This window comes from Salmo salar, chromosome ssa14, assembly GCF_905237065.1.
Source record: "Salmo salar chromosome ssa14, Ssal_v3.1, whole genome shotgun sequence".
NCBI classification, from domain to species: Eukaryota; Metazoa; Chordata; class Actinopteri; order Salmoniformes; family Salmonidae; genus Salmo; species Salmo salar.
The window spans coordinates 41,929,048-41,946,924 of record NC_059455.1 but is presented as its reverse complement, the minus strand read 5'-3'; the positions used below and the strand labels follow the sequence as shown (position 1 = coordinate 41,946,924).

The 17,877-nt window shown below is 43.5% G+C and overlaps 1 protein-coding gene across 3 annotated transcripts in view; it reads right to left on the bottom strand.

Annotated features, from left to right (window-relative positions):
* The window catches only part of LOC106569631 (kinesin-1 heavy chain), a 42,467-nt gene extending 26,343 nt beyond the window's left edge, over positions 1–16,124 (bottom strand). For all 3 annotated transcript variants that reach the window (XM_045694396.1, XM_045694397.1, XM_045694398.1), the window contains exons 1-3: positions 15,743–16,124; positions 2,347–2,434; positions 429–607 (exon numbers count right to left, since the gene is read on the bottom strand). In XM_045694396.1, coding sequence (XP_045550352.1) covers positions 429–607; positions 2,347–2,434; positions 15,743–15,871 — 396 coding nt within the window. In that variant the 5' untranslated portion in view covers positions 15,872–16,124. The remainder of the gene's footprint in view (positions 1–428; positions 608–2,346; positions 2,435–15,742) is intronic.
* Between the last annotated feature and the right edge of the window lie 1,753 nt (positions 16,125–17,877).

The following is a 17,877-nucleotide window of genomic DNA, read 5'->3' as shown; positions in this document are numbered from 1 at the left end:
GAGAAATCAACAGGTTTTAAAACCCGGTCAACTAAAGTGATTCTACTGAATGTCTTTCAACTAGCTACTGTAAAGCAATTCAACTCTGACGTAGTAGAGCTCTAGCCAGTAGCTACCTTGATGTGGAACTCTATGTTCTGACGTAGTAGAGCTCTAGCCAGTAGCTACCTTGATGTGGAACTCTATGTTCTGACGTAGTAGAGCTCTAGCCAGTAGCTACCTTGATGTGGAACTCTATGTTCTGACGTAGTAGAGCTCTAGCCAGTAGCTACCTTGATGTAGAACTCTATGTTCTGACGTAGTAGAGCTCTAGCCAGTAGCTACCTTGATGTAGAACTCTATGTTCTGACGTAGTAGAGCTCTAGCCAGTAGCTACCTTGATGTAGAACTCTATGTTCTGACGTAGTAGAGCTCTAGCCAGTAGCTACCTTTATGTGGAACTCCAGGTTCTCGTCCATTGAGTAGATGTAGTTAAAGATGTCCTGCACTATCCTGGGGATGATCCCCATCCCATCTGTGTCATGGAGGTTTCCCTCCATCGTGTGGGTTTTGCCGGATGACGTCTGTCCATATGCAAATATTGTCCCGTTGTACCCCTCCAGAACATCTGGAAGAAGAAGAAGAGGAATCGATATTAATCCATACATGGAAATGTACCCAACTCCTCCGAAACACACACACACACACACACACACACACACACACACACACACACACACACACACAAAGAAATGCACAAACACACATAAAAACACAGAAACACACACACAAAGAAATACACACAAAGAAATACACACACACACACACACACACACACACACACACAAGAAATACACACACACACAAAGAAATACACACACACACAAAGAAATACACACACACACACAAATGTCCCTGTTTTTGAAAGAAAAGCACATTTTTTGTCCATTAGAATAACATCAAAATGATCAGAAATACAGTGTAGACATTGTTAATGTTGTAAATGACTATTGTAGCTGGAAACGGCTGATTTTTAATGGAATATCTACATAGGCGTACAGAGGCCCATCATCAGCAACCATCACTCCTGTGATCCAATGGCACGTTGTGTTAGCTAATCCAAGTTTATCATTTAAAAAGGCTAATTGATCATTAGAAAACCCTTTTGCAATTATTTTAGCACAGCTGAAAACTGTTGTTCTGATTAAAGAAGCAATAAAACTGGCTTTCTTTAGACTAGTTGAGTATCTGGAGCATCAGCATTTGTGGGTTCGATTACAGACTCAAAATGTCCAGAAACAAATACTTTCTTCTGCAACTGGTCAGTCTATTCTTGTTCTGAGAAATGAAGGCGTTCTCAGAAATTGCCAAGAAACTGAAGATCTCGTACAACGTTGTGTACTACTCCCTTCACAGAACAGCGCAAACTGGCTCTAACCAGAATAGAAAGAGGAGTGGGAGGCCCCGGTGCACAACTGAGCAAGAGGACAAGTACATAAGAGTGTCTAGTTTGAGAAACAGACGCCTCACAAGTTCTCAACTGGCAGCTTCATTAAATATTACCCGCAAAACACCAGTCTCAACGTTAACAGTGACGAGGCGACTCCAGGATGCTGGCCTTCTAGGCAGAGTTGCAAAGAAAAATCTATATCTCAGACTGGCCAATAAAAGAAAAGATTAAGATGTGCATAAGAACACAAGACACTAGATGCGGGTACTATTTACATGTATTTAACCCAATATTTTGGCCATTAAACAGTCTCCATATACAGTATACTTCCACACATTTTGTCAACTGGTACCGGGGGACCTTCAGATGAGTCTTGTGAGGCCTGTGGGCGTCCTAGAGCAAAACAACCGACATGTAAGTGTTCGTGATAGTCCCACTTTTGCACAGATTAATCATATTAGTGTGTAGCCCAAAAGGTTCGGATGCTACAGACAGAAGTTGGCAGATCGACTGTACCGACTTCAGACGAGTCCCAAGATGCTTGTGGGTGTCGTACAGCAAAACGGTGAACATCAGCATGTTTGTGAGACTCTCATATCTCATAATAGTTTGTAAGCTGAACTGTTCAGACTTTTTTTGAGAGAAAACCATTTTTTGGGATGTCTCATGGTCTGACAAACACCGCTCTAGCTCTGCCAGCTTTCACCGAAGACACGGAAGTGCAACATAGGTGGATGCGGTGGATTGAGACGCAATGCAAAAAAAAACATATCTCTGGCTTAAACTGACTAATTTTAATGGGGATTTTTGTATTATGCTAATTCGATTTCCACGGGGGCGCGGACATCGACCTTAGGGGTTAGCAAACATCTACAGTAGAACAGAGTGTTCATAAACAATGTCTGAGCAGAGCTCACCTTTGACGATCTTCTGGGCGCAGGCGTTGTATACTTGCTCCTGTGTCGTATTAGGCTGGAACACTCTGTCAAACTGGAACGGTTTGCTCTGCGAGGCAGAGAGAGACAGAGAGAGAGAGAGAGAGAGAGAGAGAGAGAGAGAGAGACAGAGAGAGACAGAGAGAGAGAGAGAGAGACAGAGAGAGAGAGAGAGAGAGACAGAGAGAGACAGAGAGAGAGACAGAGAGAGAGAGAGAGAGACAGAGAGAGAGAGAGAGACAGAGAGAGACAGAGAGAGACAGAGAGAGACAGAGAGAGAGAGAGAGAGAGAGAGATATACAGAGAGTGAGAAAAAAAATTGAGAATGAGTTTCACAACTGTCTGCCTGACATTGAATTGCAACACTTCCTATTCCATCATAAGAGTCAACATAAAGTGTCCCACAGTAAGGGGCAATACCCTGCAGATGAGCTATCTAAAGGTACTGGTCTCACTAGAACGCACAAGATACCCAAGCTCTTTGACAGAGACAGATAATTATAACCACCAATACAACACTTATTCTTGTCATTTAGCAGACACTCTTATCCAGAGCGACTTACAGTAGTGAGTGGATACATTTTCATACTGGTCTCCCGCGGGAATCGAACCCATAACCCTGGCTTTGCTCCCGAGTGGCGCAGCGGTCTAAGGCACTGCATCTCATTGCAAGAGGCGTCACTACAGTCCCTGGTTCAAATCCAGGCTGTATCACATCTGGCCGTGATTGGAAGTCCCATAGGGCGACGCACAATTGGCCCAGCGTCGTCTGGGATTGGCCGGGGTAGACCGTCATTGTAAATAAGAATGTGTTCTTAACTGACTTGCCTAGTTAAATAAAGGTTAAATAAAAATAAATGCCTATGAAGACCAGAGATGCAATAGGGCCCATGCAGCTAGTTGTTCAGGCTGAACCGCTAAAGTGGCTCGAACATTAGTTTCATAACTTGTATGGTTGACTTTGATCAGCTCAGTCCTCCTCTGTGGGTCCTCCCTGGTCCTGCTTGATCTCTCCCTCAGCTCAGTCCTGCTCTGTGGGTCCTCCCTGGTCCTGCTTGATCTCTCCCTCAGCTCAGTCCTCCTCTGTGGGTCCTCCCTGGTCCTGCTTGATCTCTCCCTCAGCTCAGTCCTCCTCTGTGGGTCCTCCCTGGTCCTGCTTGATCTCTCCCTCAGCTCAGTCCTCCTCTGTGGGTCCTCCCTGGTCCTGCTTGATCTCTCCCTCAGATCAGTCCTCCTCTGTGGGTCTTCCCTGGTCCTGCTTGATCTCTCCCTCAGCTCTGAGCTCTTCTGTGTCGGTCTTCCCTGGTCCTGCTTGATCTCTCCCTCAGATCAGTCCTCCTCTCCCTCAGATCAGTCCTCCTCCTCCTCTGTCCTCCTGGTCCTGCCATGTGTGTGTCCCAAATCGCACCCTTTTCTTTACATGGTGCATTACTTTAGACCAGACCTGTATGGGCCAAAAGTAGTGCACTCTATAGGGAATAGGGTGCAATTTGGGATGTTACTTGGGTTGCTGTGGAGGCATGGAGGGTCACCAGGGGTTTATTAGTGTGTGTGTGTGCAGCTGATCACAGTGATGTTTTAACACTAATATGGTGTCCCATGAGGATGGCACTTGCAACTTCGCTGAATATTTTATTTGTTATTATTTAACCTTTATTTAACCAGGAAGGGTTAAAACCAGAAGCCATATGTATCAAGTGTCTCATAGTATGAGAGCTGATCTAAGATCAGTTTAGCCTTTTAGATCACAATGATTAAGATTACATGGACAGGGAGGACCTGATCCTAGGTCAGCACTCCTACTCTGAGACGCTTGATACATATGGCCCCATATACGTCTGTTTTAAAACCTTTCTCTCTCTCCCCTGCCTACCCAACAGATGGACATGGACCACTCACAGACACAAACACGTCAGACCAGACCATTGGCCTGAGCTGCCTGAATGACAACACCTATATGAATAAGTAGGCTGTGTAAGGGATATTTAAACGAGAAGGAGAGTGATGGAGTGATGCATCAGATGACCTGGCCTCCACAATCCCCCGACCTCAACCCAATTGAGATGGTTTGGAATGAGTTGGACCGTAGAGTGAAGGAAAAGCAGCCAAGATGTGCTCAGCATATGTGGGAACTCCTTCAAGACTGTTGGAAAAGCATTCCAGGTGAAGCTGGTTGAGAGAATGCCAAGAGTGTGCAAAGCTGTCATCAAGACAAAGGGTGGCTACTATGAAGAATGTAAAATATATTTTGATTTGTTTAACAATTTTTTTGGTTACTATTAGAGGTCGACCGATTAATCGGAATGGACGATTAATTAGGGCCGATTTCACGGTTTCATAACTATCGATAATCGGCCTTTTTGGATGCCAATTATGGCCAATTACATTGCAATCCACGAGGAAACTGCGCGAGTGCAGCGTCAAAAGGACCTTGTGGCTGCAAGGACCCAAGGTAAGTTGCTAGCTAGCATTAAACTTATAAAAAACAATCAATCTTCACATAATCACTAGTTAACTACACATGATTGATGATATTACTAGGTTAACTAGCTTGTCCTGCATTGCATATAATCAATGTGGTGCCTGTTAATTTATCATCGAATCACAGCCTACTTCAACTTCGCCAAACGGGTGATGATTTAACAAAAGCGCATTCGCAAAAAAAGCACTCTCGTTGCACAAATGTACCTAACCATAAACATCAATGTCTTTCTTAAAATCAATACACAGAAGTATATTATTTTAAACCTGTATATTTAGTTAAAATAAATGCATGTTAGCAGGCAATATTAACAAGGGAAATTGTGTCACTTCTCTTGCGTTCAGTGCAATCAGAGTCAGGGTATATGCAACAGTTTGGGCCGCCTGGCTCGTTGCGAACTGTGTTTCTTCCTAACAAAGACTGTAATTAATTTGCCAGAATTTTACATAATTATGACATAACATTGGAGGTTGTGCAATGTAACAGCAAAATTTTGACTTAGGGTTGCCACCCGTTCGACAAAATACGGAATGGTTACGTATTTCACTGAAAGAATAAACATTTTGTTTTCTAAATGATCGTTTCCGAATTTGACCGTATTAATGACCAAAGGCTCGTATTGCTGTGTGTTTATTATAATTAAATCTATGATTTGATAGAACAGTCTGAGTGAGCGGTGGTAGGCAGCAGCAGGCTTGTAAGCATTCATTCAAACAGCACTTTACTGTGTTTGCCAGCAGCTCTTAGCAATTCTTGATACACAGTGCTGTTTATGACTTCAAGCCTATCAACTCCCAAGATTAGGCTGGCAATACTAAAGTGCCTATAAGAACATCCAATATTCAAAGGTATATGAAATACAAGTGGTATAGAAAGAAATAGTCGACGCGTCATAATTCCTATAATAACTACAACTTAAAACTTCTTAACTGGGAATATTGAAGAACTGGGAATATTGAACCACCAGCTTCCATATGTTCCTTAATGTTCTGAGCAAGGAACTTAAACGTTAGCTTTTTTACATGGCACATATTGCACTTTTACATTCTTCTCCAACACTGTGTTTTTGCATTATTTAAACCAAATTGAACATGTTTCATTATTTATTTGAGACTAAATAGATTTTATTTATGTATTATATTAAGTTAAAATAAAAGGGTTCATTGTTCATTCAGTATTGTTGTAATTGTCATTATTACAAATACAGTTGAAGTCGGAAGTTTACATACACTTAGGTTGGAGTCATTAAAACTCGTTTTTCAACCACTCTACACATTTCTTGTTAACAAACTATAGTTTTGGCAAGTCGGTTTGGACATCTACTTTGTGCATGACACAAGTCATTTTTCCAACAATGGTTAACAGACAGATTATTTCACTTATAATTCACTGTATCACAATTCCAGTGGGTCAGAAGTTTACATACACTAAGTTGACTGTGCCTTTAAACAGATTGGAAAATTCCAGAAAATGATGTCATGGCTTTAGAAGCTTCTGATAGGCTAATTGACATCATTTCAGTCAATTGGAGGTGTACCTGTGGATGTATTTCAGGGCCTACCTTCAAACTCATTGCCTCTTTGCTTGACATCATGGGAAAATCAAAAGAAACCAGCCAAGACCTCAGAAAAGAAATTGTAGACCTCCAGAAGTCTGGTTCATCCTTGGGAGCAATTTCCAAATGCCTGAAGGTACCACATTCATCTGTACAAACAATAGTACACAAGTATAAACACCATGGGACCATGCAGCCATCATACCGCTCAGGAAGGAGACGGGTTCTGTCTCCTAGAGATGAACGTACTTTGGTGCGAAAAGTGCAAATCAATCCCAGAACAACAGCAAAGGACCTTGTGAAGATGCTGGAGGAAACAGGTACAAAAGTATCTATATCCACAGTAAAACCTGAAAGGCCGCTCAGCAAGGAAGAAGCCACTGCTCCAAAACCGCCATAAAAAAGCCAGACTACGATTTGCAACTGCACATGGGGACAAAGATCGTACTTTTTGGAGAAATGTCCTCTGGTCTGATGAAACAAAAATAGAACTGTTTGGCCATAATGACCATCGTTACGTTTGGAGGAAAAAGGGGGAGGCTTGCAAGCCGAAGAACACCACGGGGGTGGCAGCATCATGTTGTGGGGGTGCTTTACTGCAGGAGGGACTGGTGCACTTCACAAAATAGATGGCATCATGAGGAAGGAAAATATGTGGATATATTGAAGCAACATCTCAAGACATCAGTCAGGAAGTTAAAGCTTGGTCACAAATGGATCTTCCAAATGGACAATGACCCCAAGCATACTTCCAAAGTTGTGGCAAAATGGCTTAAGGACAACAAAGTCAAGGCATTGGAGTGGCCATCACAAAGCCCTGACCTCAATCCTATAGATAATTTGTGAGCAGAACTGAAAAAGCGTGTGCGAGCAAGAAGGCCTACAAACCTGACTCAGTTACACCAGCTCTGTCAGGAGGAATGGGCCAAAATTCACCCAACTTATTGTGGGAAGCTTGTGGAAGGCTACCCGAAACGTTTGACCCAAGTTAAGCAATTTAAAGGCAATGCTACCAAATACTAATTGAGTGTATGTAAACTTCTGACCCACTGGGAATGTAATGAAAGAAATAAAAGCTGAAATAAATCATTCTCTCTACTATTAATCTGACATTTCACATTTTTTAAATAAAGTGGTGATCCTAAATGTCAGGAATTGGGAAAAACTGAGTTTAAATTTATTAGGCTAAGGTTTATGTAAACTTCCAACTTCAACTGTATATGTAAAAATCGTCCGATTAATCGGTATCGGCCTGTTCTGGTCCTCCAATAATCGGTATCGGCGTTGAAAAACCATAATCGGTCGACCTCTAGTTACTACATGATTCCATATTTGTTATTTCCTAGTTTTGATGTCTTGACTATTATTCTACAATGTAGAAAATATTAAAAATAAAGAAAAACCCTTGAATGAGTAGGTGTCCAAAACTTTTTGACTGGTACTGTACATCAATGCAGCACAGTAGAACAGCGAAAGGCAAATGTGGGTTTGTGCTCCGAAGAACCTCTCTATTCAGGACAGCAGCTATAACACTGCTCACTGCTCAGAACCACAGAGTTATCCTTACAGGACATCACCTGAACTGACCCACTGATCAGTCACAAGATTGGGCACAGCCAGCCACAACACAACCTAGCCAGACTGACACTGCAGTACTGAACACATTAGGCTGCAGTACTGACAACATTAGGCTGGGCCTGTCCTCACTATCAGTAGTACAGCCCAAGTTCAAAGTTCTCATGAGTCTGGAAGGCAGTGCTCCTTTACCTCCACTACACTGCAGCCTGAAAGAGTAAAGATTACTCAGTGGAGATGACACAGTGAAACCATTGTTCTAGTATTTATAAGTGATGTCTTTCACGGACATTACTACTGGCTTCTTGGTCTGCCTTGGGAAAATCTGATTTGTCTAGAATGTACAACACGTCTATTGAACAGGCCAGTGATAAATGCAAGATCACTCAGAGTGCAGAATAAACAGCCACAGGGGGATGGAAGTGCTTTAGCCAACTGGATTTCCCCCCCTATAGACTCTGTATTTACTAGGCAATAGAATGGTAATAACTGCCTGGAAAGTATATACCCAGTTTAAATTCAAATCATAGTGCTGCGCCGACGGAGATGGTCGCCTCGCTTCACGTCCTTAGGAAACTATGCAGTAATTTGTTTTTTTATGTATTATTTCTTACATTTTTTGCCCAGAAAATCTCAAGTGTTATTACATACAGCCGCGAAAAACTATTGGATATAAAAGCGACGTCAATTTACCAACATTACGACCAGGAATACGTCTTTCCCAAAGCGGATCCTTTGTTCGGACCTCCACCCTGGACATGGGATCTAATCCCAGAGGCCGACCCAAAACAACGCGGTCGCCGTAGGAGAGGCAGATGGAGCGGACTCCTGGTCAGAATTAGAAGGCGAGCACACTACCCACCGCTTCCGAGCATATTAGTCGCCAATGTCTCTAGACAACAAGGTGGACGAAATTAGGGCACGAGTCGCCTTCCAGAGAGACAACAGAGATTGTAACATTCTCTGTTTCACGGAAACATGGCTCACTCGGGATACGTTGTCAGAGTCGGTACAGCCACCGGGTTTCTCCATGCATCGCGCCGACAGAAACAAACATCTCTCAGGTAAGAAAAAGGGTGGGGGTGTATGCCTCATGATTAACGAGTCATGGTGTAATCATAACAACATACAGGAACTCAAGTCCCTTTGTTCACCTGACCTAGAATTCCTTACAGGCAAATGCCGACCGCATTATCTACCAAGAGAATTCTCTTCGATTATAATCACAGCCGTGTATATTCCCCCCAAGCAGATACCTCGACGGCCCTGAAAGAACTTCACTGGACTCTATGTAAACTGGAAACCATATATCCTGAGGCTGCATTTATTGTAGCTGAGGATTTAAACAAAGCTCATTTGAGAACAAGGCTGCCTAATTTCTACCAGCACATTGATTGTTGTACCCGCTTGAGCAAAACATTGGACCACTGCTACTCTAACTTCCGCAACGCATACAAGCCCTGCCCTCCCTTCGGCAAATCTGACCATGACTCAATCTTGTTGCTCCCCTCCTATAGGCAGAAACTAAAACAGGACGCGCCCGTTCTTAGGTCTATCCAACGCTGGTCTGACCAATCGGATTCCACGCTTCAAGATTGCTTCGATCACACGGACTGGGATATGTTCCGGGTAATCTCAGACAATAACATCGATGTGTACGCTGACTCGTTGAGTGAGTTTATTAGGAAGTGCATTGGAGATGTTGTACCCACTGTGACCATTAAAAGCTTCCCTTACCAGAAACCGTGGATTGATGGCAGCATTCGCGCAAAACTGAAAGCGCGAACCAACGCATTTAATCATGGCAAGGCGACGGGACTCATGACTGAATACAAACAGTGTAGCTATTCCCTACGCAAGGCAATCAAACAAGCAAAGCATCAGTACAGAGACAAAGTAGAGTCGCAGTTCAACGGCTCAAACACAAGACCTATGTGGCAGGGTCTACAGACAATCACGGATTACAAAAAGAAAACCAGCCCCGTCGCGGACATCAACGTCTCGCACCCAGACAAATTAAACAACTTCTTTGCCCGCTTTGAGGACAATACAGTGCCACCGACACGGCTTGCTACCAAAGACTGTGGGCTCTCTTTCAACGTGGCCGACATGAGTAAAATCTTTAAACGTGTTAACCCTCGCAAGGCTGCCGGCCCAGACGGCAACCCTAGCCACATCCTCAGAGCATGTGCAGACCAGCTGGCTGGTGTGTTTACAGACATATTCAATCAATCCCTATCCCAGTCTGCTGTCCCCACATGCTTCAAGATGGCCACCATTGTTCCTGTTCTCAAGAAAGCTAAGGTAACTGAACTAAATTACTATTGCCCCGTAGCACTCACTTCTGTCATTCTGAAGTGCTTTGAGAGACTAGCCAGGGATCATATCACCTCCACCCTACCTGATACCCTAGACCCACTGCAATTTGCTTACGCCCCAATAGGTCCACAGACGACGCAATCACAATCACACTGCACACTGCCCTATCCCTTCTGGACAAGAGGAATACCTATGTAAGTATGCAGTTCATTGACTACAGCTCAACATTCAACACCATAGTACCCTCCAAACTCATCATTAAGCTTGAGACCCTGGGTCTCGACCCCCACTTGTGCAACTGGGTCGTGGACTTTCTGACGAGCCACCCCCAGCTGGTGAAGGTAGGAAACAACATCTCCACCTCGCTGATCCTCAACACTGGGGCCCCACAAGGGTGCGTTCTCAGCCCTCTCTTGTACTCCCTGTTCACCCATGACTGCGTGCCCATGCATGCCTCCAACTCAATCATAAAGTTTGCAGACGACACTACAGTGGTAGGCTTGATTACCAACAACAACGAGACAGCCTACAGGAAGGAGGTGAGAGCCCTCGGAGTGTGGTGTCAGGAAAATAACCTCTCACTCAACGTCAACAAAACAAAGGAGATGATCGTGGACTTCAGGAAACATCAGAGGGAGCACCCCCCTATCCACATCAACGGGACTGTAGTGGAGAAGATAGAAAGTTAAGTTCCTCTGCGTACACATCACGGACAAACTGAAATGGTCTACCCACACAGATAGCGTGGTGAAGAAGGGGCAACAGCACCTCTTCAACCTCAGGAGGCTGAGGAAATTTGGCTTGTCACCTAAAACCCTCACAAACTTCTACAGATGCACAATCGAGAGCATCCTGTCACCTGGTACGACAACTGCACCGCCCTCAACCTCAAGGCACTCCAGAGGGTAGTGCGGTCTGCACAACGCATCACCGGGGGCAAACTACCTGCCCTCCATGACACCTACAGCACCCGATGTCACAGGAAGGCCAAAAAGATCCTCAAGGACAACAACCAACCGAGCCACTGCCTGTTCACCCCGCTATCATCCAGAAGGTGAGGTCAGTACAGGTGCATCAAAGCTGGGACCGAGAGACTGAAAAACAGCTTCTATCTCAAGGCCATCAGACTGTTAAACAACCATCACTAACATAGAGAGGCTGTTGCCAACGTACTGACTCAAATCGCTGGCCACTTTAATAAAAGAACTTAATAAAGGTATCACTAGTCACTTTAAATAACGGCACTTTAATAATGTTTACATATCCTACATTACTCATCTCATATGTATATACTGTATTCTATACCATCTACTGCATCTTGCCTATGCCGCACGGCCATCATGCATCCATATCTTTATATGTACATATTCTTATTCCCTCCCCTTACATTGTGTGTATTAGGTAGTTGTTGGGGAATTGTTAGATTACATGTTAGATATTACTGCACTGTCGGAACTAGAAGCACAAGCATTTCACTACACTTGCATTAACATCTGCTAACCATGTATATGTGATAAATAACATTTGATTTGATAGTGGAAGCCTCTCTCATCTCTTCTTCAGTCCTCCTCTTCCCTCCCTCCCCTCACTCCTCTTCCCTCCCTCCCCTCCTCTTCTCTCCCTCCTCTCCTCTTCCCTCCCTCCCTCACTTCTCTTCCCTCCCTCCCTCCCCTCCCTCCTCTTCCCTCCCTCCCCTCCCTCCTCTCCTCTTCCCTCCTTCCTCTCCTCTTCCCTCCCTCCCTCCCTCACTCCTCTTCCCTCCCTCCCTCACTCCTCTTCCCTCCCTCCCTCCCTCAGTCCTCTCCTCTTCCCTCCCTCCCTCACTCCTCTTCCCGCCCTCCCCCTCTCCTCTTCCCTCCCTCCCTCACTCCTCTTCCCGCCCACCCTCCCCTCCCTCCTCTCCTCTTCCCTCCCTCCCTCAGTCCTCTCTCCTCCACCTATCTTCTGTTAGTTTCCACTGCTGAAGCTAAAAGTAGCACACTCTCACGGTGCTGTGTGTGTGTGTGTGTGTGTGTGTGTGTGTGTGTGTGTGTGTGTGTGTGTGTGTGTGTGTGTGTAGCTGTATGGAGATGGTGGAATCATGTGACAGCATCCTACCCTGGGAGGCTGACGTGATCACTCTCTCTGCGTGAGCAGAACCAGCAGCAGGACTGACAGTCAGAGCATGTAATAGAAGCCTGAATAATTCACCCCTGCATTTGCTATTCTAGATCTAGTGAACTACTCACTCTCTCTCTCTCTCTCTCTGTCTCATCGGAGACTGGATGGAAGACTGTTGGTTTAGTTTCTTCCATCTCCAGTGCTGTACCAAGCTGACTGAGATTGTCGAGGCTACATCCTGGTTCTGTATAGTTGACTGGTTAAGGTTCAGGGCTGCCTATCAGGACTGAGAGAAGTACAAACATACAGTATGTTCAAGGTTCCAGGTGTAAGCATCATCTGTCCCTCCATCTCAGCTCCCCTGGTTTGCACTGTGCCAAGAACATCAGAGCAGAGATAACTGTCTGTGTGGTACTTGTCTCAAGCCTAGGGAGTGGACAGATGTTGCCGTTGAGGTTTTATATTTAAACAGTGGATTGTTTCAAATAGATACAAAATATGAGTCAGTCACCCTGGATAAGTGCATCCGTGAAACAAACAGGCATTATAATAATAATAATCACTAGACAGCCCCACCAACCCAGAGGAAGCACACAGCCGCGCCCAACAGAACTCTTTCTGATTGGTGGAACAGCTGGTTGCCAGGAGAAAGACAAGGGGATTACCCAGGGGGCCAGCAGTGTGTGTGTGTGTGTGTGTGTGTGTGTGTGTGTGTGTGTGTGTGTGTGTGTGTGTGTGTGTGTGTGTGTGTGTGTGTGTGTGTGTGTGTGTGTGTGCAATTGGACAGAGACAGAGAGGCCTAAGTTCTGATTGGACAGAGAGAGAGGCCTAAGCTCTGATTGGACAGAGAGAGAGGCCTAAGCTCTGATCCTACAACTATCTGATAATACGCTGGGAAAGTAATGACATCACAAGCCCTGAAAATGTCAACAAAACAAGCACTGGAGACAACCATCACTTTCTATCGCTATAATAGATTATTGTCTTCCAACCTTGTGGCTGAATGATATAGGCAAATGGTTCCATTATGCCAGCTCAGATCCACCCCTGGCCCAAATATATACTATATATCCCCACTGACCATCCCCTTCAGTGACCAATGGTCATGATGTCATCATACTGTGTTTCCCATGAATGATGATGTAATTCTTTATTCAGTCTCCAAATCAAATCAAATTTCATTTGTCACATGCGCCGAATACAACAGATGTAGACCTAACAGTGAAATGCTTACTTACAAGCCCTTAACCAACAATGCAGTTTTAAGAATAATATGTGTTAAGAAAGTATTTACTAAAATAAACTATAGTAAAAAATAAAAAAAATTGAAAATTTAAATTGAAAATAGAATAATAACAAATAATTAAAGAGCAACAATAAAATAACAGTAGTGAGGCGATCCGTACAGAGTCAAATGTAGGCCAAGTCCTACAAGCGTGATATTGTATAGAAGTGTTGTGTATAGTGGTGCTATGTACTACCCACATTTAAAATATACAAACTGACTGTGTTGGTTTTTACATTTTTTATTTAACTAGGCAAGTCAGTTAAGAACAAATGGTTATTTACAATGACGGCCTACACCGGCCAAATCCAGACGACACTGGGCCAATTGTGCGCCGCCCTATGGGACTCCCAATCACGGCCGGTTGTAATACTGCCTGGTTTCGAACCAGGGTGTCTGTAGTGATGCCTCTAGAACTGAGATGCAGTGCCTTAGACCGCTGCGCCACTCGGGAGTGTTAAAAGGGAGGTTCAAGATGAAGACGTGCAAGGACAAGCACTCAGTGTAAATAAGTTCCAGAACTATAACATCTTGCTATTTGTAGCCTACTATATAAACCTTTATAGACTTCATTATGTTGGCTTTGGTGAGGTGTGTCCAGACCAGGGAATCAAAGTCCATGGCTCTGTTTGAACACTGACAAAGTGTGGTCATACCTCATCTAGTGCTTATTCTCTTCTGGCCTACAGTGCAAAGATGAAAAGATGGCATGATATGACATGTACAGACAGTTCTTTTCAAACCAATTTCCCCACAGATCAAGGAAAGGGATTATGTCTACAGAGAACAATGTAAAACATTTAAAAAAGACTTCAAGCACCCCTTTGTGTGGAAGGCATTTCCTTCTTTTGTCATAACTGAGTGGCACCCATTTCATTATCCTTATCTGGTGTCAAGGGCGTGTCCCAAATGGCACCCCATAGGGTTCTGGTCAAAAGTAGTGCACTACATAGAGAATATAGTGACATTTGAGTGCAGACATGGGTCTACATTCCAAGATGACTAAAAACAAACAAACTGCCATTTCCTGAATCCACTTAGTAATGGACCAGTGGTGTAACTCTAACCAGATATATTCAGAGATAATAACTAATGTAGCTACCTAAGTGCACTACACTAACTTGAAGAAATGTATGTGACTACCCGCCGTTATAACATGAACAGACATTGTAGCTACAGACCGTACAAACATCTACTAACGTAACGGTTGTTATGAATGAATTAAATGTGTTGTATCTGAATTGTAAATGCTGCTCCTCATACAGTACTGTACTTCGTTACTATAGTCTTGTAACGTACCGCACAACAGTCTTGGTTTGACTAGCTAAAATAAATCAACTGGGCCCAAGGGGCAGTCCTCGTAGCTGGCTTGTCAGTCATCTAGTTGATGAAACACTTAGTTACACTAGCTAGCTAGTCAAATTGTGCACCGTCTTTGCGGCTGGGTGTAGCTAACTTTAGGCCAGATAATCTGCCACTGCCATCTCAGCTGGCCAAGCGTTAGCTAGATAGTGAGTGTTAACTGAAAAATGATGAGCATTTATTTTGAACGCAACGTTAGCTCATGTTGTTGGTACTGTAGTTAGCTAGCTAAAGTTAGCTAGCACTTGCCTGTCATTGTTGTTGTTGTATGACAGCTGACTGACCAACTACAGTAGCTAACGTTACCTGACACGGCAAGATTAGTTCATTGCAACGACAAAGTTGACTCGGCAAAGCAGAGAAATACAGCTAGCTAACGATACAAACTTGACTGGCTAGCAATCAATAGTGTCCTGTTCCAGTCGGTGATGGTGTGGGTGAACTAGCTTAGTGCTAACGTTAACGCTACACAGCTGGTGTGGCTGGACAGGTAGGTCAGTTAGCCAGCTAGCTAGCTACGCTAACGTTAAGGCTACACAGCTGGTGTGGCTGGACAGGTAGGTCAGTTAGCCAGCTAGCTAGCTACGCTAACGTAACTAGTGACACCGCTGACCGAGCTGATCACGGTGTCAATGGCGCAGCGCAGACTGTCACAGAGGGCACTCGCTTGCAGACAAAGAAATATGGCAAACCAACTTACCCCGACGACCACATGGTCTTCCCCTTGAAACTTAGGTATGTATTTGTCCCCTCTGGCCACCTCTGAACTATTCAAGGGCCTGAAACGGCACATCACTTTGATGGTGCACTCCGCCGGTACGTCGGCCATCTTCCACGATTTATGGATGAAAACTCACAATAGAAACAGTGTAGATTCTCGTTCTAGAGGCGGTCGAGGGAGACTAGAGGGCGGCACGGCCCCTCAGTCCCAATATGAGACTAGAATGGGCTCAGATTTTCAACAATGAATGACTATTTTCTTCTAGGGTGTGCTAAAAACACTTCATATCCAATGTGGAAGCCATGATGCCGGTGGATCACTGGCTTGCTCACCCCCTCTGTCCGTGGGACCCATATACCAAATTACGTCACCCTAAATCGTCAACACTCCCTCTGATGTAGCTACTGTACACTATCCAGTCTGGTCAGGTATGTTTCTGCAAGTTCATATCATTGACCTATATAAATGAATATACTATGGCAATAACCAATCAATAGACTAATTGTTGAGACCAGTTATTACTTAGCTATTACTCATGCATGAAGAGAAAATGTTGGCTTTTCTTGATGGCAATGCATGGTTATTGATTATCCAGTATTCCCTCAGATCATATGAATGATGCTAATGCATGAGTTTAGTTATCATTAAAAGTATTCGCACCCCTTGACTTTTTCCACATTTTGTTGTGTTACAGGCCTGAATTTGAAATGTATTAAATGTAGATTTTGTGTCATTGGTCTACACACAATACCCCATAATGTCAAAGTGGAATTATGTTTTTAGACATTTTTCTAAATTAATTAAAAATGAAAAGCTGAAATGTCTTGAGTCAATAAGTATTCAACCCCTTTGTTATGGCAAGACTAAATAAGTTCAGGAGTAAACATTTGCTTATCAAGTCACATAATAAGTTGCGTGGACTCACTCTGTGTGCAATAATAGTGTTTAACATGATTTTTGAATGACTACCACATCTCCGTACCTAACACATTTATCTGTAAGGTCCCTCAGTCAAGCAGTGAATTTCAAACACAGATTCAACCACAAAGACCAGGAAGGTTTTCCAATGCCTCACAAGGAAGGGCACCTATTGGTAGATGTATTTTTTTTTAAGCAGACATTGAATATCCTTTTGAGATTGGTGAAGTTTTTAATTACACTTTGGATGGTGTATCAGTACACCCAATCACTACAAAGATACAGACGTCCTTTCTAACTCAGTTGCAGGAGAGGAAGGAAACCGCTCAGGGATTTCAACATGAGGCCAATAGTGACCTTAAAACAGTTATAGAGTTTTATGGCTGTGATAGGTTAAACTGAGGATGAATCAACAACATTGTAGTTACTCCACAATACTAACCTAAATGACAGAGTGAAAAGAAGGAAGCCTGTACAGAATAAAAATATTCCAAACCATGCATCCTGTTTGCAGTAAGGCACTGAAGTAAAACTGCCCCAAAAAATTGGCAAATAAATTAACTTTATGTCCTGAATACAAAGCGTTATGTTTGGGGCAAATCCAACACAACACATCACTGAGTACCAGTCTTTATATTTTCAAGCATGGTGGTGGCTGCATCATGTTATGGGTATGCTTGTCATTGGCAAGGACTAGATCGTTTTTTTAGGATAAAAACAAATGGAATAGAGCTAATCACAGGCAAAATCCTAGCGGAAAACCTAGTTCAGTTGGCTTTCCTGTGTGTCTTATACACTGGGAGACAAATTCAGATTTCAGCAGGACAATAACCTAAATCACAAGGCCAAATATACACTGGAGTTGCTTACCAAGACAACGTTGAATGTTCCTGAGTGGCCTAGTTAAATGTTTTACCTAAATTGGCTTGAAATCTATGGCAAGACTTGAAAAGCAGTTGATCAACAACCAACTTCCACAGAGCTTGAGGAATTTTTTCAATAATAATGTGCAAATATTTTACAATCTAGGTGTGCAAAGCTCTTACATAATTACAGCTGTAATCGCTTCCACAATTGAATCTAACATGTGAATCTAACATTGACACAGGGGTGTGATACTTATGTAAATGAGATAATTCTGTTTCTAAAAACATGTTTTCCCTTTGTCATTATGGGGTATTGTGTGCAGATTTGAT